This window comes from Octopus sinensis, linkage group LG21, assembly GCF_006345805.1.
Source record: "Octopus sinensis linkage group LG21, ASM634580v1, whole genome shotgun sequence".
NCBI classification, from domain to species: domain Eukaryota; kingdom Metazoa; phylum Mollusca; class Cephalopoda; order Octopoda; family Octopodidae; genus Octopus; species Octopus sinensis.
Genome location: NC_043017.1, coordinates 18,002,347 through 18,027,274, shown reverse-complemented (window position 1 = coordinate 18,027,274; position 24,928 = coordinate 18,002,347). Strand labels below are relative to the sequence as shown.

The following is a 24,928-nucleotide window of genomic DNA, read 5'->3' as shown; positions in this document are numbered from 1 at the left end:
TATTTAAAGGGAAAAATTTTACAAGTCAATCAGTCACCGGCTGACACTCGCTGACGATACATTGAAGAGGCTAGGGAACAGAAGAAAGAAGACATGCACCCAACACCAGAGCTGAAGACACCTCTGAAAGGTGGGGCCTTGCCATGTCAAAACGGTAGAAGAGTAGGGGCCGAAACCGGACGTGGTTCCTCCTGATGATGTCTTGAGCTAACTGGATCCTATAAAGGAGCTGTTGTGGTAGCAGATCACGAAACACGGTTGTAATTCCTCCATATGGTGTACTGAGGGATAGTACAGAAACATGACAACATACATCGGGGAGACAGCATGTAGCATTAAGGAGTGGATAGGGGGACACTGGGAGCTCAAAGAGGTGAAAAACTCATCAGTGCTCTACTAACTTGCTCAACTAGAACATAGAGGCTTGGTTAAATACAAAGATGTTAAGATATTATCAACAGACCGAGCCTCAACGGAAAACATGAATGAAACAGTTATACCCTCCACCACACTATGCAACATGACAATTAAAGACAGAATGAGAGAAAGAAAGAAAAAAAAGAGACAGATACAAACAGTATAATATATAAACTCATACACACACACTTAAGGTGGAATAAGAAAAAAAGAGATATATAAGTAAATAAATGAATAAAAAATGCTAGATGGGTATACACAGCATAGTAAGCAAACCCATATACACATAGATGCAACATACTAAACACTAGACACTCGTGTGCGCAGACACAGATACAGACAAAAACTCCTGTGGAATTGGAGACATGTCGAAGGGGTCACAGCATGTGTGACAAAAGATTTCAGACAAAGGACAATAAGGTAAGAATAATAACAAAGCTGAACTGAATGAGTATATAGTGTGTGTGGCTAAAAAAAAAAAAATAAGTGATCATCCCCAAATATGACGATATCTGTTTCAGCATACAATTTCACATCAGGAATCTTGCAAAACAAATACATAAACATAACAATGTGAGCCTCAGCCAGGCTAGCTAGGTGTTGAAAAACACTACTTTGTTATCTAAGAAATTCTCATCATGACACAACTTCACTTAATAGATCTATATGTCTCCTCTAGAATTTACACTAACACAGTCACTGCCAGCATGGGAAGGCTGCAACTCACAAGAGGACAGGCTGAAAGACTGAAAAGAATGCTATTGATAAACACAAAGAAATAAAATCTATAGAGACTTAAGCCAACAAGAAAAACATAAATGCAAATTACTGCAGGAAGTAAAATACATCACCACACCAGCAGAGAGAATAGCATTTATGGAGATCATGCATCAAGAAAGCATTTACATCAGACAATAAACACATATAGGAATATATGCACACTTATGCAAATATATATATGCACATTTACACATACATATATACATATTCATTATTCATTTTTGCAACAACAAACAAACGGTAACACAACACTGTATTTCCAGGAAATTGATTGTATGCATGAGAATTTGAAAAAGAAGCAACCTAGATTAATTTTTTTTTAAAGATGGAATATATGATGTAGATAAAACATTGGGTAAACATCATAAATGAACATGGATCATACTTTGATTAAATAAATCAGTTCTCTAACACTTCTGAAATATTTTATTGTTACTGTTCAAATACAACATTTCATGTGAAAAAACCAGATATATATATATATATATATATATATATATATACATAAGTGCAGATGTGATTGTGTGGTAAGAAACTTCCTTCCTAACCACATGGTTCTGGGTTCAGTTTCATTGCATGACACCTTGGGCAAGTGTTTTTTATTATAGCCTCTGGCCAACGAGAGCCTTGTGAGTGGATTTGGTAGGTGGAAACTGAAGAAAGCCTGTCGTGTGTGTCTATGTTTCTTCCAAACACTGCTTGACAAATAGTGTTGGTATGTTTACATCCCCATAACTTAGTGGTTCAGCAAAAGAGACCAAAGGAATAGGTACAAGGCTTAAGATAAAGTTCTGGTATTGATTATTTGACTAAAGATAAAAAAATTCTCAAAGGCAGTGCTCCAGCATAGCCACAGTCTAATGGCTGAAACAAGTAAAAGGTATATATATTACATGGAAAAATGCAAGCAAGAGAAATAATATTCTTAAGATTAAAAATCTGGAAAAGCACTAGTGCACTAAATTAGTTGCTGACACTTACTAACAGCATTTTGTATATGACTTGATGGCTCTCACAAGCCATTTGTCCTCCCCAAATCACAGAATGAACAACCCTGTTGAAGGCTTTCTTCAGACTGACAAATGCCAAGTATATTGGCTTACTTTTAGCTCAATACTTCTGCAGTTGTTTTACTAGAAAGAGGAAATAGTAAATTTCACTATTGGTAATATGAATACATTTTAGATCACATTTTATTCACACATTAAGATAAAAATGATGGCAAGTACATAAAAATAAAGTTAGGAAAAAAGTTTAATATATTTGAAGAAAATTCTTTTATGACAAATTGCATGCAATATTTCTTAAAAATTGCAGAGTGTTTTCAGATTGATAATTCTCAGCTAGTTTCTTTAGTTGAGCATCATTCATTTGACAGGACATTTTTTTTATTGTCGAGTCCCCATGTCAAATGTGTGCAATTTTCATCTGGCTTAAGCCTTCTTCAGTCTTAAGCGCATTTCAAAGTTTCCACAAATTTGGATGTGTGGATGTTATCAATGACCGCAAAGCATTGTGGAACTCTTCTGCTGAATTATTTGATCTTAGCAAGTCATTTAAAACGCAGTCGCATATATTCCAGAGTTGTACAGGAAACTGTGGGGGTTTCTCTTCGCTGACGAAGACTGTCCCCTTACAGTCCCAATGTATGAATAAACTGAGAAGAGATAATTTCATCATCAGACAAATCTTCAAATCCATTTCACAGAGCAATCCCTCTCTTTACACAGTATGGATGGTGGGAATTAAAGTTGCGGTATCGTCTAGTGATGGTTGACTTGCAGTATACAGATGTCCCGACTCCATACTTGGTGCATGTTATGAATTATGGAGAGTTTTTTCAAAGTCCATAAAACAGGTCACAAGTCAACAATTTGCCCTTTAATCCTGCACAGCAAACAGAACACGATGATATGAGGCTTCTTTTTTCGTCAGGAAGGCAAATAACCTGTGCACACATGACCCTCCAATGATGATATGTAGCGTGAAAAGCTATCACCACAAACTAGGAGACACCTTAAAAGTCCCACCACAGGCCCAGTTTTAGAGCTTTCTTGATCATCCAAGCCTTTTTCTGAGGAAAAAACTAAAATTCTGTTTGGGTCATCAATGCCACTGTCAAAGACCAAAAACAAGGACCCATTTTCTAAGTACTTAATTGCATCAGGAATTTCCAACTTGTCGTTTGGAAGTGCTGGGATTCCTAAAGCGTGCTGCCTCCAGTTACATATGTTACGTGAAAGTCCAGGAATAGTTTGCAACAATGATTGTGCTTTATTTAGATTATTTACATTTGATGGATATTTGTCCTCATCTTGTTTGTTGTTAACACAACGTTTCGGCTAATATACCCTCCAGCCTTCATCAGGTGCCATGGGGGAATTTTGAACATTGGTTCTCATTCCTAAGGTATTTTTTCGATGTTGTTGTTGTTATTGTTGAGGTTTTAGGGTTAGGGTTGTTATAAATAACAGTGACAAACGAAATATACACCACCGGAAGTTCTTGTTGATAAACAACAGCAGTAATTTTATTCAGCTGAATACATGTCATTGATTGGTTGAAATTACCGAAATACTACAACTTTAACGTGAAATAACTTCCTAAATATAAGCTTTTCTCAAAAATGCTTAGAGTAAAAGATGTTTTATATGACACATTCTACCAGTGTCCGAAGTTTGAAAGTGTTTAGTTACAAAAAATTATTTTTTAAATCTGTTGGTCAAAAGATAAAGATCCATATATTGTATACATACATACATCATCATTGTTTAACATCTGCCTTCCATACTAGCATGGGTTGGACGGTTTGACTGAGGGCTGGCGAACCAGATGGCTGCTCCAGGCTCCAGTCTTGATCTGGCAGATTTTCTACAGCTGGATGTCCTTCCTAATGCCAACCACTCCGAGAGTGTAGTGGGTGCTTTTACGTGCCACCGGGACGGGGGCCAGTCAGGCGGTACTGGCAACGACCTTGCTCGAATCTTTTTACACATGCCACCGGCACAGGTACCAGTAAGGCGATGGTGGTAACAATCCTGCTAGAATGATGCCGTTTACATGCCACTGGCACAGAAGCCAGTTAGCCGCTGGTAATGATCACACAAACATATATATACACACACACATATATATATATATACACACACACATACATATATATATATGTATATACATGTGTACATATATATATACACACATATATACATAAACACATACACATATACAGTTATGAGGGAAAAACTTGGATCTTGTGAATTTTCCGAAGTCCTCTCCCCACCCTCCTATTGCTTTGCACGCATTTTTTTCCATATTCGTTTCCTACACATTGTTTTACACCCATCCCAGTAATTTTTTTTTTTTGGGGGGGGGGGATTTTCATTTCCGGGTCAAGATGTAAACATTAACCGAAAAAACTGCCAGTACGCCATATCAGATAGTTTGAGAAGCACTATAAGAAAAAGAAGCCGTGTGTATAAGAAAGAATATTTTCTCTCAGAAAAGTATGATATAGCATCAGCACTTAAGGTACATTTGACTGCTGGTACATAACCCTTCTCGTTTCTTTATCTTCACTGTTGCATGTCTACATTCAAGAAATGGATTACGCACTGAGTAGAGATTCTTATTTCTATAACATCACTCTCTATTAGTATAATTTTTTGGTTAACCTTACGATAAAACACACTATTTCTGAGATATTTTGGGTCCAAAACAAACATCCCTAGAGTTTTAGTATTATTAAGCTATATAGTCACAGCCGTTTAATATAATCGAGCATAATGTTATTAAACAGTTATTGTTATATCAAATCTTGTGCTCAAGATATATCTTCTGCTTAACGTTATCAGTCATTTATTGTTATTTAAAGAACTCTTATACCCCCAACCCGCTAACTGGTCCCATTAATCCGCTTCGGATCTTTTCACTTTGACCGGCAGATTTTAAAAATAATTTGTTTATAACTAAACACTTTTAAACTTCGTATACTGGTAGAATGTGTTACATAAAACATCTGGCGATGCTTCGGTATATGTACACATGTGACTTTGTTTACATTTCTGAAGATAACAGAAATCCTTTTCTCCCACCTCTAACCCTAACCCCCCATATATATAAAAGAAAACAACACTTTTTAAAATGTATCCGGCATTTACACCGGTACATATACCGAAGGTTCGCCAAACATCTTTTTCTCTTGGTTTTCTTGAGAAAATTCTGTAGTTTGTAAGCGAAAAGATCCTCGGCTTCTACTTTATTGAAGAGAAAACACCGGAAGTAAGCCACCAAGGACACCTGACTCAGGTGAAACTTTTGATTTTTCTCTAATATTTATTAAGCTAAATAATTAAATATGTATTACTTTTATTTCTTTAGTTTTGTTATTATATTTTGACCTCGTCACTTTTACGTGTTTTTATACTGAAATATCCTCATAAACTGTTCCATCTCTTCTGTTTATCACGTTCTTCACCTTTAATTCTGGTATTATAATCCCTTTTATAAACTTCCAGTCACTCTCTGTCAATATTTCAATCTCTTTAGTTGATTTCATGGATTATCTCGTTAAATATAAAAATATTGTCGACAAACATTAAAACCTACAAAACCACCACAGACAGAAGACAACTTCTCAACAAGACCAACCTCACTGTGAATGGTTAAACTCTGTAGGTTAGTCTCTTTATTTTGAGATTTCTCCTTTTGAAAACTTATTTCTCAGTCAATTCGTTCCAAGACAGATTGAACCATAGCCACCCCGTCTAATCGTAAACAACAAATGTATCACAATACAATGTCTTTTATATTTGTCCTCATCCAGAATATGCGACAAGGCTTTGAATGTACTTTATACACACACACATATACAAACACACATCGTTTGGTACTACTAGCGAATAGTGGTCCAGGTACGCGCACTCGCGCTAGCTAGTCGTAAATAGTCGATCCTACAACGACTTTTTAACCCTAAACCTAATTTTTTAACCCTAACCCTAATCCTAACTTTAGTTTGTTTATAAAACTAATTGGATCTTTTCGGTTTGAACGGCAGTTTTTTCTAGCGGTGTCATATGGAATTGTCACTCATAATTATGACCCTAGTATCGATCTATTGCTTTTCAATGTTTTAGGGTTACAGTTAGGGTTTGTTAGGGGTAGGGTGGGGGAAGGGTATCTTTAGGCTGGGTTAGGGTTAGGGGTGGGAGGAAGGTCATCTTTTTTCTTCAGAAATGTAAATAAACCCAATCTGTTTCTTAAACGAGGGACATATTCATACGGCACAGAATGTTTTCACCTCAATAGACGTCATTGATTAGTTGAAATTGCAGAAATTGAAGGAAAAAAACAACAAATATCTTACAAACCATAGAATTTTCTCAATAAAGCCAAGAGAAAAAGATATTTTATAAACACATTCTACCAGTATACGAAGTTTAAAAGTGTTTAGTTACGTGGAAATTATTTTAAGAAACTGCCGGTCAAACCGAAAAGATCCTTAATTTGTGTAAAAAAAAAATAAATAAAATAACCAACCTAGCGGGTGTTAACAAGTGTGTGGAAAACGAATATGAAGAAAAAAAAATGCGCGTTGACAACCCTGGAGGGTAAGGAGTGGACTTTCGGAAAATTCACAAGATCATATTTTTCCGTCATAAATGTTTCGTTCTGTTCCGAAATCACATTTAACTTTTTACAGATACCCTAGAGTAATACACTACGTAGTGTTTATTTCTACCCACTTTCAATAATTTTTAATGTTTTGGTTTCAATTTTATTTCATTTTCAATTATTTTTACGCTTTTTTAACCCTTCGTCATTATTGTCATTCACTCGTTATTACTTTCTCTCTCTCTCTCTATATATATATATATATATATAAATTAGGATAAAATCTTAATAAGAAATCTTAATAAAGTCCCTCCTAGCATGTGGCATTTATGTGTAATAATGCCCTCTATGTAATATAAATATATATATATAAATACAGTGTACATTTAAACACAATATATATATTATATACACATAATATATATTGTATACATATAGATACACATAATTATACACACACACATACACATACATACAGTTATGAGGGAAAAACTAGGATTTTGTGAATTTTCCGAAGTCCTCTCCCCACCCTTTGGAAAAGATTTTCCCCACAAATTACTTTATAATCGTAATGTAAGCCGTTTGAAAGAAAAGGTGTCATGCACTGAGTGTGGCAGATACCCTCTGAGCAAAGGAAACCTGAGACAGACATGAGAAGAATTATCAGGGGAATATTTAAGAAAGTTGGATTTCACTATGTATGTGTCCATGTAAGGATAGAAAACAGGTGTTGAAATGATGATGAGGTGGAGTTCTAAAGGAAATGGCCTACAGATGTTGACTTGTTGGAATTTCTTCTACATGGTTGATTTTGGAGTGTGAGGGGAGCATGGATCCTAATTCAAAACCTTAGGTATGAATTATAACCTTCAAAAGGAATGGTCTATATGATATTCCTCAGAGACTGTCAGAAATCCTCATCATCATCATTTAGTGTCCGCTTTCCATGCTAGCATGGGTTGGACGGACCAACTGGGGTCTGGGAAGCCAAGAGGCTGCGCCAGATCCAGTCTGATCTGGCAATGTTTCTACTGCTGGATGCCCTTCCTAACGCCAACCATTCCGTGCTTTTTACGTGCCACCGGCACGGGGACCAGGTGAGGCTGGCAACGGCCACGATCGGATGGTGCTTCTGGCAAACGGCTACGGTCGGATGGTGCTCTTTACGTGCCACCGGCACGGGGCCAGGCGAGGCTCGCTACGGCCACGATTGGATGGTGTTTTTTACGTGCCACCGACACGGAGGCCCGTCGGGGGCGGCGCTGGCAATGGCCACGTTCGGATGGTTCGCTTACGTGCCACCGGCACTGGTATCACAGCTACAATTTCCATTGATGTTGATCGATTTCAATTCTGATTCTCACTTGCCTCAACAGGTCTTCACAAATAGAGTTTTGTGTCCCAAGAAGGAAAGGTATGCATAAGTGGACTGGCTACATCCCAGGTAGAGGCCATGGTTTATGGTCTCACTCGTCCTGCCGGGTCTTCTCACGCACAGCATACTTCCATAGGTCTCCTTCTATATCCCCTAGCCAACCTTTTCTCCCTTGACCGCATACCTCATGATGGTAATTCCCTTATTACTCATGTATTGATTATATATTCATTATTTTTCAGGTAAACCATTAGGATGTTGTGGACCAGGCTCTGCCTTAGCAGTGTGGTTGCTAGAAGTTACATTTTCAAATATTCTATTACCTCTGCCATATCTTCTCTTACGTTTTTCACTGCTCAGGTAAATTCTAATTTCTCCACTCTTTATTTTGCTGTCTGATTGTTTCTCTCTCTCTCACGGAGAGAGAGAGAATAGTTTTCCATTATGACACCAGTGTCTAGTTTCACCACAAGTTTCCCAGTCTGTTGGTTACTCTCTTTTACTCGTTTCAGTCATTTGACTGTGGCCATGCTGGAGCACCGCCTTTAATCGAGCAACTCGACCCCGGGACTTATTCGTTGTAAGCCCAGTACTTATTCTATCGGCCTCTTTTGCCGAACCGCTAAGTGATGGGGACATAAACACACCAGCATCGGTTGTCAAGCAATGTTGTGGTGACAAACACAGATATACAAACATACACGCACACACACACACACATATATATATATACATATATACGACGGGCTTCTTTCAGTTTTCGTCTACCAAATCCACTCACAAGGCTTTGGTCGGCCCGAGGCTATAGTAGAAGACACTTGCCCAAAGTGCCACGCAGTGGGACTGAACCCAGAACCATGTGGCTGGTTAGCAAGCTACTTACCACACAGCCACTCCTGCGCCTATATTAGTGTATAATTTGCAATGTCAAATAAAATAATAAAATAGCTGCCATTGAAATCTTCAGTAATCCAGTAATGGAATGTGTTTGTTTTGCTTCTTGCTCTTCAGGCATATTCTACAGCTGCTCCAACAGATGAAGTAAACAAGGCACAACATGCTGTTAAAACATATAAGAATCAAGGACCAACAATATTCTCCAAGATTATTGATAAATCAATCCCAGCTAAAATTCTTTATGAAGACGATAAGGTAAGTGTATCTGTGTGTGTGTTTGTTTATTACAAGGAACAGGTTAAATTTTTTTTATTTGTTTAACTGCTTTTGTATAAATTATGTATATGCGAGGTCTGATCAATAAGTATCCGGACCGTTGCCATAGTAACGAAGCCAGAGCATGCAGAGTGAAACTGCTTGGTACAGATTGACCTTGGACTCTACTGTGCATGTGCACTAAGTTTTAATGTTCTAGCTCTCTTCCGCTGTTTACAGCAGTGCTTGGAAGGAAGGTGTGTAGCATGTGATTGTCGCAGTGACTATGACAGAGGCCTATGCAAAGTTGCAGAAAGAGTATGGAGAGGAGTGTATTGGCTGCACACAAGTGCATGAGTGGTTTAGAAGTTTCCAAAATAGCTGAAAAAATCTCGATAGTGATGAACGTTCTGGGAGGCCAACAACCAACAGAACTGAGAAAAGCATTGCAGATGTCCATGTAGCTGTGAGGGGAAATCGTCGAACAACCATCTATGAGTTATCAGAGGATGTGCAGATTAGTTAGGGTCTAGTTCAGTCCATTAGTACGGAAGATTTGGATATGAGATGCATGTCCGCCAAGTTTGTGCCAAAACTGCTTTCAGCTGACCAAAAGGACACTCGGGTTTCAGTTGCACAAGCTCTCGATTGTGTTGAGAATGATGAAGTCCTTGTTGTGACTTGACAGATAGTACAAACCCCTGGTACATGCAGTATCTTCAATCTACAACATCACAATATTGTGTACTGTGTGACATCTTCAGTAATAATAATAATTGTTTCTATTTTAGGTACAAAGCCAGCAATTTTCTGTAGAGGTATTTAGTCTATACTATTGATCCCAGTTCTTGACTAGTACTTTATTTTATCAAGCCTGGATGGATGAAAAGTCAAGTTGCCCTTGGTGGGATGTGAACTCTGAATCATCATCATCATCATCATCATCATCATCATCATCGTTTAACGTCCGTTTTCCATGCTAGCACGGGTTGGATGGTTCGACTGGGGTCTGGGAAGCCAGGAGGCTGCACCAGGCTCCAGTCTGATCTGGCAGTGTTTCTACAGATGGATGCCCTTCCTAATGCCAACCACTCCGTGAGTGTAGTAGGTGCTTTTTACGTGCCACCGGCACAGGTGCCAGGGGAGCCTGGCAGCAACCACGATCGGTTGGTGCTTTTTACGTGCCACCGGCACAGAAGCCAGACAGGGCGGCACTGGCATCGGCCACGTTCGGTTGATGCTTTTTACATGCCACCGGCACAGAAGCCAGTCAAGGCGGCGCTGGCATAATATAAACTACTATAACTAAACACTATGAGGTATTGTGTCTGATGTTCTAATCTGTCAATCTACTGTAATAATAATAATAATAATGAAAATTGTTTCTAATTTTGGCACAAAGCCAGTAATTTTATGGGAAGGGGGAAAACCAAATACATCGACCTCAGTGCTTGACTGGTTCTTTATTTTATCAGTCCTGAAAGGACAGAAGGTAAAGCTCTTACCTTGGTAGTTATTAAACTCAATGAAAAGATGATGATAAATTAAAAAGTGTGTGTGTGTGTGTATACATGCATAAATATACATAGGGCATGGCTGCGTGGTTAGGGAGCTTGCTTCCTAGCTACATGGTTTCGGGTTCAGTCCCACTGTGTGGCACTTTGGGTAGGTGTCTTCCACTATAGCCCCGAGCCGACCGGAGCTTTGTGATTGAATTCGGTAGGCGGAAGTTACTGCCGTGTGTGTATGTGTGCGTATAGCTGCTCAGTGCCTCTCTGAAAGAGAGAGAGGGAAGTATTTGTACACATGTGTATTCCTATATTCATGTATGTATATTCCATCCGTATGTATGTGTGTTTTAATCGGATTTTCCTGAAGTTATCTTTAATTTGATGTCTAATAAAAATTTTGACCATGTTTATTTTCTTTCTTAGTGCATGGCTTTCTCTGATGTCCAACCACAAGCACCTGTTCACTTCCTGGTAATTCCTCGGAAACCAATTCCAACTTTAAGTGATGCTGATGCCGAAGATCAGATGGTAGGTACATTATTGTACTGGTGTTGGTGGTGAGCATAGTAGTTGTGGGGATGGTGTAGGAGAGTCATCTCTATTCTTCTGTTCATTCCTGTTATTATTTGGCTTGGCTTGACTTGGTTTTTACAACAGGATGCCCTTTCTAACACTAACACACACGTGCACGTGTTTGTGTAATAAATATGTGTGTATGTGTATATATATATATATATATATATATATATAATAATAAATCTCTGAACGGGGTATAAACAGTAACTGCATGACAATGTGAGGTATATTTGCCATCTCATTATGGCTAACCACTAAAGGTGGGTGTTACTGTAGCTTTTAGCCCCAGGAGAACATCAGCCAGCTGGAGACGATGTTCTCCAGGGGCTACAAGCTACAGTAACACCCACCCTTAGTGGTTAGCCATAATGAGATGGCAAATATACCTCACATTATATATATATATATATATATGTGTGTGTGTGTGTGTATGCATGTTATATAACATTGATAATGAAGAGGAGAGTAGAAATTTTATTCACATCTGAAAACTTAAAAAAATTTTCTACAGCAGTTGTATCTGACCTACATATTTTTCAACTGCAGCAGCTGCACATTGCTTTGTATGCAATTATGCATTCTAGCCATTGCGATTTCATCAAAGGTCCAACACTTATAACATTTTCAAAGTGAACCGATTTAAACAAGTGTCCTGCATTGGTATTCTGTTGAAGGTAGTAGCGTTATTGTTTATATTTGATGGAATGTTAGTCTTCTAATCATCTCTGCTGGTATTACAGTTGAAGTGTGGTTTTCAAATGTTTATTCAGATTTCAGTTAATTGTAGCAGTTTTGTTTACTTGTTGCTGTAAGGAGTACATGATTTATTCAGAGGTTTTTTACTTATTTTCAGTTTATACTTTGAATTAATATTATTGTTATTATTTAAGATGTTGCACAGTATCCAATATCATGATGTTGCTGATTGAAGACATTGTATCTACTGGGGATTTGTATTGTTTGTTAAGTCACAACGAGAACCTCAGACTGACAGTACTTTATGCAATATGTGTGCACCATGTAGAAATTCAACAATGATATAATTAAATCATACCATATAGAAAAAAATTAAATATACGATAAAACATTTACCTAGAACTAAATAAAGTACAAAATAATAAATAATTAGTATATAATTAGTAAATAGACTACACATGTTTTGTGGCTATATTTTCAAACTGATGACAGTAAAGTCAATTCAATTCAAATATGGTCACTCATCAGGTCCAAGATAAAAACAATAAAATAATTAAATAAATATACGTATATTATCTTATAAGAAAATACAAATATATATAAAAATACGTAATTTAAAAAAAAAAAAAAATCGAACAAAATTCAGTAATATATCTTAAAATAAAAACACGAAATATTTTAACAAATATATTCTGTTAATGAAATCTTTAAAGTTAATACATAGGACTTATTGCTTATAATAAATTTATCCCATTAAAAATGTGGTATAAATAAAACTAGGATAAATGAATATATTTTAGCTTATAGAAGAAAAAATAACAAACTATAGTATATCATTACTAGAAAATTCACCTTTGAAGGTGATAAAAATGTAAACATGTAAAACTAAGTGAATAAAATAATATTGCAACATTTCGGTTTCTTTTCGGTATCCCCTCATATACATAATTGTGAACGTATATATCTTTCACACATGCACGTAGACATATATGCTCATGCACCCAATATATCATACCTGTACATAGAAGGAAGGGGTGGCTATGAATTGCCAGGATGTGGTGGCAAATATGCATGTCCATTGAATGATCCTTGATGTGTTGAAAACAGAGTTGTAAACTTAGTGAAAACTATTAGATGCTATATGAGAACTACCAAGAATTAATCAGCTAATTAATATTAATGAAAATATGATTAGTCTACAAAGATGGTGACTGCCATTAAAGTCTAGATGAGAAAAACAGCTGTTTAACCCTTTCGTTACTGTATTTATTTTGAGATGCTCTGTGTTTCTTTCAATTACTTTAAATATAACAAAGAATTTAGTAAAATAACTTAGTTATCATTAAGTTAGTGTTAGGAACATAAATTGTGACTTAAGTTTTGGTGGAAAATTTTAATTCAAAACTTATGAAAACAAGACATTTGTATTAAAGAGCCAGAGCCGGTTTCAGCCGGGTTGGTAATGAAAGGGTTAATACTAATGACACTACTACTGCTACTAAGTGCTTGTCATTAAGATTCAGAGGAAAGAAAGCAATGTAAAACAGTTTGAGATTACCTGTTAACAAAAGGACTTTAAAAAATCTGAGATGCATAAAAATTGAAATCATAGTTAGCCTGCTCTGTCTGGCTGATCAGAAGCTAAAAAACAATTGCAACATCTTGAAACTAATCAAATTGAACTCTTATGTTGTTCTTTATATTGTCATTTTTACTTCGTAGCTTCTGGGACATTTACTGTTTGTGGCAAAGAAAGTGGCTGCTCAACAGAAACTAGATAATGGTTTCCGTGTGGGTAAGTATATGGTATGACTAGTTGTGAGTTCAAATGTATGACTTGTATTTCTTAGTGCTTCTGGAAGAGCTCTGTATGAATCACTCCAGCTTGATGAGGAGAACTGCTACCAGATTTTGTCAGTTATTTAATATTACAATGTCCAAAGTGATACCCTGGTTTTATTGAGTAGCCATGCGTGGATAAAGTAATAAAGCACTACCAACTTGTTTTGAGTTCAAGTCCATCACAGGGATTTTTATTGATGTTTCTGGACAGAACATTTTATTGAACATTATTTCAGTTGTCAGAAGCTGTTAGAAGAATAAATACCATATCACCAGAAAATGTTGTTTGACAGACTGGTGCCATATCTCAGGAGATATCTCTCATCAGAGCATCTCTGGTGTAGTGGCACAATATATTCTACTGTACCCAAAAAGCACCAACCGATCGTGGCCGCTGTGAGCCTCCCGTGGCACATAAAAAGCACCCACTACACTCACAGAGTGGTTGGCGTTAGGAAGGGCATCCAGCTGTAGAAACACTGCCAGATCAGACTGGAGCCTGGTGCAGCCTCCTGGCTTCCCAGATCCCGGTCGAACCGTCCAACCCATGCTAGCATGGAAAATGGAGGTTAAACGAAAAAAAAAAATGTACCTAAGTTTATATAGTTATCAGTAAGAATGAGTACCATCTAATCAGCTGGTAAAGTTATGTGGGGAAACTTGGTGCAGAACAAATATTACAAAGGATTTTGAAAAGAACAGATTTTGATTTTTTTTTTAAATTTTTACTAATGTCTATATCCATCATCAAAAGGAACACATACACACACACAAAGTATACAAACACGCATACACATGTATAAATATATGAAGTAGATTTCTGTACTGTTTCTAAATACCGTTCATAAAAATTGGTCAATCTGATACTATGGCAGGAAACAGTCAAGGCAATACAAAGTGAAATTTAATCCAGAACCACACAGCTATACTTTGCTCCGTAGACATTTAATAATGGTTTCCAGCAATTTTGAGAGATGGGGTTAGTGAAGTCAATTCACTGTAGTGCCTAACTGGTACTCTATGTTATTAACCTCAGATGGATGAAAGCAGCGTTGGAGAATAACTTGAAGAAAGAAGCAGAAAGGGGAGGAGGGTATAGAGCCCCATTTTGAGAACACAATAAATGCAACAACAAACACAAAAACAACAACTACAGCTCATTTCACAACCCCTCCAATAAAGACAACAGGAACATCAACAAGAGAACACAAAAACAACAGCCAAAACAGAAACAACAAAAACAACATCATTGAGGGGGTAGGGACAAATGCTTCAGTGAGGCTATGATCAATTTGGATCTACCTAAAGCCTTTGTTAAATTTGACCAACTGAAGTTGGAAACCATCCTGAAATCAACTGGATTTTGACCCGTTTGTAGAGATTATATCACGGCAATGCATTGCAGTACTTGTTCAGTGGTCAAAGCAAAAAGTCACCTATTGGAACCATTTCACATTGCACACTCAGTTCATCAGGGTTGCCTGCTCACACCTCTTCTGTACATGCTGGCTCTTGAGCCACTGCTGTGTAAGCTGGAACAGTCGAGAGGCATCCCATTTGAACCGGAACACAGGAGAGTAGTGTTGGCATATACAGATGACATCGTCATGGTATCAGATGCATTTTGAGTTGAGGTGGTCGACACCATTCTAAAGAAATACAAGTTGGTGGCAGGCAAAGGTGGTACATGCCTACATCACCTCCATTATTTTTTATCACCTGACTGTCATACCTTGTTCCAGCTACTGCTTGATCAGATTGGAACATCTGTTATTTATTTTCTTGTGAAAAGGATGTGTTCAGTGGTCAGTCAGCTGCCAGCACCCTCTCTATGGCAGCTTAGACATGCCATGGTTGCTGATGTGCAGATATGAGTTGTGAGTGCATCATTTGCAATGATTTCTAGACAGTGACTGCGTATGAACTCCATTTGGGAGGCACATCTTTCCGCAGCTCATCTCCTTGGCAGAGCTGCTGTCCTGGGTAAAGGAGAGATTGAGACTGGGTGCCTGGTACCTAGACTGTCAGGTGCTCACAGCCCTCCACCAGTTGAGCAATAGGATTGGTGGATGTTCCACTTTAGCAAATATATAGACAATTTGTGGCTGATAAGTGCAACAGCATTTATGGAGAGACTTTGGGCATCACTAAAAACGAGGAGACTTGTCTGCTCTGGTAGACTTTCTGGTTGGGGACTACCAAGGATAATTTCCAGAAGTCCTTGGCCTGACAGTGCTACTGAGGGGCACTACCAGTTTCAGATAAACTCTACAGGCACAGATATTGCTGTCAGACAGGTTTGTCTGAGATGTGTGCAGAGTGCATTACTGACTTGTGGAATTGTCAAACAGTTGCTGTTGTATGTAAGGTAGATCTGTCTATCAGCCAAGTCCATAGTGAAGATTACTCCACTACCCTCCTTTAACAGGATAGGTAAGGTACTTTTCCTTTGTCTGGTGGATGAGGCTGAAAGGTATGATGACAGATATATTCCCCTTTGGTAGAGCTGTCATTGACTATTTCAAGTTTCACTTGAAAAGAAAGAAAAGGCAGAGAAAGAGAGAGGGTTGCTGTCCCTAAGCATGTGTACTGAAATATAGGTTTAAGTGTAAAAAATGATGAGTGAAATTAGAGAACAGGAAATGGCGAGAGCACTTATCCTAGGTGTCCAAAGACATCTTGAATGGTGAGGTTCCTCAATTGGCCCTAGAGATCCTCTTGTATCAGGAGGTCCACATCATTATTACCCTTTTTAACTGATGTGTACTATATATATTTATTTTTATTTTTACTGTATAGTCTGCATACCTTTTACATATTTTTTCCTTTCATTGTATTTATATGGTTGCCCCTCACACATTGCCATGATGACGAATAAAATCAAATCATTATTATCACTTTGAGTTTTTCTTCCTTCAGTTTTGTTTCTATTTCTTGCTGAGTGTCTTCCTGATATCTAGGGCAAAGAAAAGCACTGTATACATTGATAGACCATTAAAATAAACACACCAGATTAAATAGTTAAAAATAAATTATTTACATGGTTGGTTTTCTTTCTCACAGCAACAATGCTCTACTCAGTATGTGTGACATACAGGTTAAAATAATCTTTTGCACTTCTTGCAGGAATGGTAAGCCAGGGATCATTCTCAAGTAATTTTCAGTTCCTTTATTTGATCATTTCTAATGCTCATGCAATCACTGGTATTGTAACCATCTTGAGATGCCACTTTGTTTTGATTTCAATGAGCAAACTTTTATATTTTTTGAACTTGTCAAATTCTTTTGCTGCAATATTATGATCTCAAAGGATACTCATATCAATCAATAAACAAACTTTAATATTTTGGTCTTCTACAGCAATGTCTAGTTTATTAGCTTTGATGGTTCTATTTGTAAGTACAGGAAAGTCTCAAAGCATTGTTACATTTTCGACCTCGGTTGCAACCTCAATGTGATGCTTGTATCACTTGTCAACTTGGTTTTACAGTGTCGTTATATTAACCAGTGTAGCTATTGGACAACTCTGTCATGTCTTGATTTATACTTTACTAATGCTAAATCTTTACATCCAGAGATTAGGTAGTCCGCTGTTTCAATCTCATCATTGCAGAATTGGCACTTTGAATCTACTCCATTTTTCATCACATTGACTTGGCAGTTCTGGTTCAATAAGCTCTGATCTTGTGCAGCTAAGATGAAGCCTTCACTCTCTGCCTTTTACCTTGAGTTCTGTAGCCATTGATGGATGTGCTTCTGGTGTACATCTGCTTGTTTGCTACAGGCCACATATTTACCATTCAGGGGTTTCTGCTCCCATCTATCAGCCAATTGCTTGTGCACTTTTATCTTTGCTATTAATTTCACCTTCTTTGCAAAAGTAATTGTTCAGCTTGGGTATCATGCATGAGATCAATAGCAAATGTTTTGCTTTCCTTTATGACAGACTGAAGCTTCTTATGCCTCTCATGATTTTCAACAAGTTTTAGCAGCCAGTTGTTTGTTGTTTCAAGATATTTGACCAGTCTAATTGTGGTGGTTTTGTAGAAGAGTTTAAACTGGATCAAGTCTCAACCTCCTTGGGCTCTGGGAAAGTAAAAGTGATCTATATCTAACTTTGGGTGGTGCATCTTATTATAACTCAGCAGCTTGTATATTTTTCTGTCGATTTTCTTCACTTCCCTGATATTCCAGTTCAACACATTGCAGCTAATGTTTAATGAATGTATTGGCCAACTCTGTAGTGTCTAGTTTTGTCTTTGGTTGGAATCAAGTATGGACATCCAGATCCTGTATGGTCAAATTGTTTCATCATGAGCATCACAAACTCTGCTCTTGGGGACTCTGCTTTTCAAGACATAAGCTTGATATTGTTAGTATTATAATTATATTTTTTAATTTTTTTCTCTGAAAAGCCTCAAAAAATATCTAATAAAGTGTAAAATGAATATTCTAATTGTTTTTTCTTTCTGTTATTTCAGTAATAAACAATGGAGTTGATGGAGCACAGTCCGTGTATCACCTACACATTCATGTGTTGGGTGGACGACAGATGACGTGGCCCCCTGGTTAACAGAATATGATTGTTCAGCATCTGATCCTTCTGCCTTTTCTAATTTGCTTTCAGTTTTCTGTTCCTTTTTGTTTTGTCTTAAAGGACTAATGGAATCACTTATGTTCTTTGATAGCTAATCAGGTGATAGATATTATATAAAGTTTAATTTACAGAAACCTCTTCAGCAGTATTTACAGAAACTCTTCAGCAGTATTTTATACTATCAAAACGGAATGGTGTTAATCTGGCTGTAACTCATATATCTGTCTGTTAGTCTCTCCCTCCCTCCCTCTCCCCCTCTCTCGCCTTCCCCCTTTCTCTCTATATATAAAACTATTTCTCAAAAGATGGTAAGATGTATTTTGTTAAATGATAAACAAAAGTGCTCTATAAACTCAGTAATGAACAACAGAGCTATACATAATATATAATACTATAATGTAAATGGTTGGACCCTGAAAAATGAAATCATGTTACATACATTAAAATAAAGCAGGAGAAACACTGCTTTGATGGTGGTATTTCTCCTAATTCTTTTGAAAGTTTCTTGTTTTTAAACCTCCTTTTGCCTTTGTTAAAATTGAAACTGAATTTTCTTGCATCAAGGTGTTATTTTTCTGTTCTAACAATTACAAAACAACTTTTATTCCATTTAAAACAGGATGGAATTACATAGACTTCACATATATGGGTCATCAAGTGGAACTTGGTTATTATTAATCAGTAATGCCATTGTTGTATTGTACTAAGTTTATCTAAGTAAACCAAACCCACATGGGAGTCTTTATGGTTAGAATCTTTATTCAGCTGAGTGACTGAGCTTTGACACTAAGCTGATAGCAACCTTAAATAGTCTTAATCAACAAGTAAAATTCATGCAATGCTACAATGAAATTAACTTAACATCATGTGTCTCAGAAACAAATCTTACACCATTTGTAGTATTTGTTCCTCTATCAGTTGTCAAATCGCAATCATTATTAATAGAGTCTGAAATAACATTCAAAGACTGAGAGACTGTTTTCACAATATGTAAATAATCAATATTTGTATCATTGTTTCTTTGGTCTGCATGAGCTGGTAAACACGGTTCTCCATTAAAAATCACAACTGTATCGTTACCTCTTTGAGCTATAAACCTAGCTCCGTATGGTTCATTTAATCAGTGCCAATAGCAAATTGGAACTGTAGATCCATAAGGCATTGTAATCTTTCTACTATGTAAATAGATGGATAAAAAATTCTTTTGGAGTGAAGGATTGACCCAAATATTCCACCTGTTAAAATTGACCAGATCCAACTTCTCACACCTATCCTACAATGTCATTCTAAAAGTATACAAACACATCATTAAAATCATCATCTGAAAAGTGTTTCCCCTTCAAAAAAGACCTCATGGTTGGAAAATGGTGGAAGTCAGATAGTGCAAGGTCAGGAGAGTAAGGGGGATGAGGAAGGACTTCATAGCCACAGGATTGTGCTTTCATTTGGGCAACCTGCATATTGTGAACTGGGATGTTGTCTCGGAGGAGGCAGACTCCTTTGGTCAGCATGCCATGCCTCTCTGCTTTCATGGTGTCCTGCAATTTGTGCAGCAGAGAAGCATAATATTCTCCATCAATTTTGGTACCTTTTGCAAGAAAATCCAACATCACTAATCCATGCTATTTCCAAAAGACTGTGAGCATCACCTTGCCTGCTGAGGGTTGGATATGGGCCTTCTTCCGAGGTGGTGAGTTATCATGCCTCCATTGCTTCGACTAGTTTATAGTGATGGACTCTTGTTTCATCCTGTGTGATATGTCTGCCGAAAAAGTCCTCCTCATTTTCTTAGCACATTGCCAAAAGAGCCTGGGAGCAATTGACTCATTCCTGCTTCTGAAAAGGTGTGAGCATCTGTGAAATCCATCGTGCAGACAACTTCTGCATGTGCAAATGGCTATGAATGATTTTTTCCATAGAACCCAACACTTATCTTCACTTCTTGGGTTTGCTGCCAAATAGTTATGTGGCGATCCTTCAAAATGGCAGCTTCCATTTTATGGATAGTGTCATCATCAATGGCTAAATGTGGTTGACTAGAAATAGGAGCAGTTTCCACTGATGTCCAACCACATTTGAACTGGTAATGCCAGTGCTTGACAACATCATATAATGGTATGTCATCACCATAAACTTTCATCTCACCAAAAGTCTCTCTTGGTGTAACCTTTCAAGTATATTCATTTCATTGTTTGACTATAGTTGAGACAATGGAATTTACTATGTTACCCCAGACTTCACGGTCCATCATAGCATTACGGAGGTCCTGTTGCTGGATGCCTGTATCCCTGGAGATTACATCAGGATAGGAGAGTGTGTGCCCTCTGGTATCGTGAGCAGATGGCTTCCAGAGGAGAAGAGTAGAAATTACCTCGTTTTCAGCTCTACAACAATGTCCAGCAAACTGGACTCTTCTACCTTTCACAAGAGATGATACAGGTGTTAATTTCCCATATACTTGTACTTTGGTTGGATGACGCTTCCACAAGAGATTTGGTCACTGATCTGCATTCATCTGCCTCTATTGTAACACCTTAGTCCACTTCAGCAGTCGTAAAAGACAAACGAATACAAGTGGAAAGCAGCAATTTACAATGTGGCATGTAGAGACATATATGATTATACATGCACAAGTTCCGTTTCTTGCAATAACCGAAAGTAGGTCAGGGGAAATCTTTAATGAACACCTCTCATATATTGTTTTGATTCGTGGTCGTCTGCCAGCCTTGTCTGGCACCTGTGTCGGTGGCACATAAAAACACCATCCAAGCGTGGCCGTTCGCCAGCCTCGTCTGGCACCTGTGTCGGTGGCACATAAAATCACCCACTACACTCTCGGAGTGGTTGGCGTTAGGAAGGGCATCCAGCTGTAGAAACACTGCCAGATCTGACTGGCCTGGTGCAGCCTTCGGGCTCCCCAGACACCAGTTGAACCGTCCAACCCATGCTAGCATGGAAAGCGGACGTTAAATGATGATGATGATGATGATGATGATGATGACATCACTGCAGAACTTCAAGAGGATATGATTAAATTGTTTGGTTTTCCATACCTACGGTGGTATGTCATCAAGGCAGGTACTCTGTTCGATGTTCGATTTCAATGCTTTCAGAACAGTTTCCAGTGAAGCATTTGTAAAGTTTCCACATTTGATATTGATTTGTTCTGATATTTGTTGTATCAACTAAATCTGGAAGTTTGCCAGGGAGACTTTGGAAGAGATTTTTTTTTCACTTGTTTGCTTAGAGTTTTGACTTGATTGGATTTTTTATCCACTGATTTCATTAATGGTTTTCCAGGCTGATGCAGATTGATTATTTTTGATTGAGGATTGAACTAGTTTGATTTTTTTTCTGCTGAATAAATTATTTTTGAATTGCTTAATGTTTTGTATCACTTTTTGTGGGTACTTTATTCTTTAATTCTGCAGTTTCTTTAAGTGTTTGTCTCATCTCTTGGCTTTTCCCATTGAATGTTTTCTTATTTTAGGTTTTTTTGGAATATGTTCTTCTGCAGCATTTTTATGTTTTAATGAGTCTCGTATTTTTTTTTTGTTTGGTGTTACATCATAGGGTATTTGGAGGAGAGAGAGCTAAAGCTATTTCTTGCTGACATGGCTTATCTGTTGTGAATATCTGGATTCCTTAGGGCAGCCCAATCATAGTTTTTGCAGTTGTTTTCTGGTTATATTTTTATGAATGCTAGCCAAATCTTTGCTGTGAGTATTTTATGGTCAGAGGTGAAATTACAGCAAAAGTTGTAAATCTCACAGTTTATAGCACTATTAATCCATTTACTGTTTATAGGCATAAAATCTAGCTGTGCTTTGGTACCATTGGGACTGAATGTGTTAGGAGTTTTCATTTTCTTTTCTGAAATTTTGTGTTTAGGTAAATAAGTCCATTTACCAAGGTGGCGAGCTGGCAGAAACGTTAGCACACCGGGAAAAATGCTTAGTGGTATTTCGCCTGCCACTACGTTCTGAGTTCAAATTCTGCCGAGGTCGACTTTGCCTTTCATCCTTTCGGGGTCGATTAAATATGTACCAATTATGCACTGGGGTCAATATAATCGACTTAATCCGTTTGTCCTCTCTGTGTTTAACCCCTTGTGGGTAGTAAAGAAATAGGTAAATAAGTCCATTCTCTTTTATATATTCCTGTAGGTAGTTTCCATTTCTTCTTGTAAGTGGATATGGTGTGTATCTGTACATAAGATCTTGTCCATGGTTTGCCTTCATATCCCCAACAACTATTGTGAGATTATGTTGGGGTATGTCTCTAGTTAAATTTGAAAAGCTCTCATAGAATTCAGTCACATCCTCAAGTGAGACATTTGTTGGACTATAACATAAAATGATTGTAGGTTTTGGATTACTATTAAATCTTGTTACTCTAATTCTAGAGTAAACTTTTTCAATACAATTTAAAGCCTTCATTGTGCAATGAAGGGCTTAGTAGTATTCCTACTGTTATATCCTTATACCTCTAAAATCGTAGATAATGTCGATGCGTAGGCTTGAAAGAAATGAAGCTAGCATGATCCGCTGGATGTGCAATGTCAGTGTGCATGCACAACAGAGTGTAAGCACCCTGAGAGAAATGTTGGACATAAGAAGCATCGGATGTGGCATGCAGGAGAGACGTTTGTGTTGGTATGGTCATGTACTATGGATGGATGAGGAAAGATGTGTGAAGTGCCACTCCCAAACAGTTGAAAGAATCCGGGGTAGAGGTAGATCCAGGAAGATATGGGATGAGGTGGTCAAGCATGACCATTGATCATTGGGCCTCATAGAGGCAATGATGAAAGACCGAGATCTCTGGAGATATGCTGTGACTGCGAAGACCTGACAAATGAAGTGAGTTCATGGCTCACAGGACGGCCTGCTGTGCTTACCTAGGATCGTAGGGTGACCTGCTGTGCTTGAGGAGACCTATTGAGTCAAGTGCATCAACATCAAAATAAAAATCAAATGGAAATTGTAGTTGTGATACCTGTGCCAGTGGCACGTAAAAAGCATCATCCGAACGTGGCCGATGCCAGCGCCACCTTGACTGGCATCTGTGCTGGTGACACGTAAAAAGCACCAGCCTCCTCTGGCCCCTGTGCCGGTGGCATGTAAAAGGCACACACTACACTCACAGAGTGGTTGGTGTTAGGAAGGGCATCCAGCTGTAGAAACACTGCCAGATCAGACAGTATTTGAACTCAAAGCAATAAGATAGTGAATATTGCAAGATACTAACAACTGGGACAAGTTGCTTTCATCTACATCACAGTTTAAACGAATATACCATTTGTTAACAATAACATTAGACAAGGTGTGGATATGACTTTCAGATAATGAAAGAGTGACATTATAAAGCAGTGAGTCATAATTAAAGGACATTTTTATTAGAAATCTTTTGTTACCAGTACTTTTCAATTTGATATATACTACAATATATATAAATCTATCTATCTGTCTTTTTGTCTATCTATCTATCTATCTATCTATCTTTTTATATTCATACATATATATATATCTGTCTGTCTCACTCTCTCTCTCTCTTTACCTATCTATCTATCCACACACACACACAAAATGAGTTCTCATTCACTTTTGTGATGGTCTTTTCTGTGGATTAATTAATTTTCAATTATTGGAAAGTCTCCATCCAATGATGGATTTTATTTTAGTTCATTCTATTAATATTCTTTCTTTTCATTGATATTTCTAATAATTAAGGTGGTGAGTTGGCAGAATCATTAGCATACCAAGCAAAATATTTAGAAGCATTTCTTCCAGCTTTAAATTGAGTTCAGATTCCATCAAGGTTGACTTTGCCTTTCATCCTTTCAAGGTCGATAAGATAAGTACCAGTTGAACACTGGGGTCAATGTAATTGTCTTATCCCCTCCTCCGGAATTACTGGCCTTGTACCAAAATTTGAAATTGATATTTCTAATTATTATATTTATTTTTTGACATGTTGTTTTGTATCTCCATTTTACTGTGGAGGCACATGGCCTAGTGGTTAGAGCAGCGGACTCGCGGTCGAGAGATTGCGGGTTCGAATCTCAGACCGGGCGATGTGTGTGTTTATGAGCAAAACACCTAAGCTCCACGCGGCTCCGGCAGAAGGTAATGGCGAACTTCTGCTGACTCTTTCGCCACAACTTTCTCTCACTCTTTCCTCCAGCATCTTGCAGCTCACCTGCGACGGACTGGCATCCTGTCCAGGTGGGGAACCTATACGCCAAGAAACTGAGAAACCGGCCCTTATGAGCCAGGCATGGCTCGAGAAGGAACAAACACACATCTCCATTTTACAGAATAAAAATCTTTCATCATCTTCATATCTCATCTTCTATCTTTAATGCATTTT

General features: G+C 37.7%; 2 protein-coding genes across 5 annotated transcripts in view; one reads left to right on the top strand and one right to left on the bottom strand.

Moving 5' to 3' along the window:
- The window catches only part of LOC115222908 (mitochondrial tRNA methylthiotransferase CDK5RAP1), a 63,499-nt gene that overhangs the window by 25,587 nt on the left and 12,984 nt on the right, over positions 1–24,928 (bottom strand). The gene's annotated exons all lie outside the window — the stretch shown is intronic.
- On the top strand, positions 4,593–19,056 carry LOC115222884 (uncharacterized HIT-like protein Synpcc7942_1390). Of its 4 annotated transcripts, none has more exons than XM_029793265.2 (6): positions 4,593–4,725; positions 8,425–8,542; positions 9,194–9,334; positions 11,269–11,373; positions 13,840–13,912; positions 18,441–19,056. In XM_029793265.2, exons 2-6 carry the CDS (start codon positions 8,438–8,440, stop codon positions 18,530–18,532), a joined length of 516 nt encoding a protein of 171 aa, XP_029649125.1. In that variant the 5' UTR covers positions 4,593–4,725; positions 8,425–8,437; the 3' UTR covers positions 18,533–19,056. The 4 variants fall into 4 exon arrangements, with proteins under 4 accessions (XP_029649125.1, XP_036367679.1, XP_029649124.1 ...); XM_036511786.1 differs by lacking the exon at positions 4,593–4,725 and adding an exon at positions 5,301–5,475; XM_029793264.2 differs by lacking the exon at positions 4,593–4,725 and adding an exon at positions 5,306–5,502.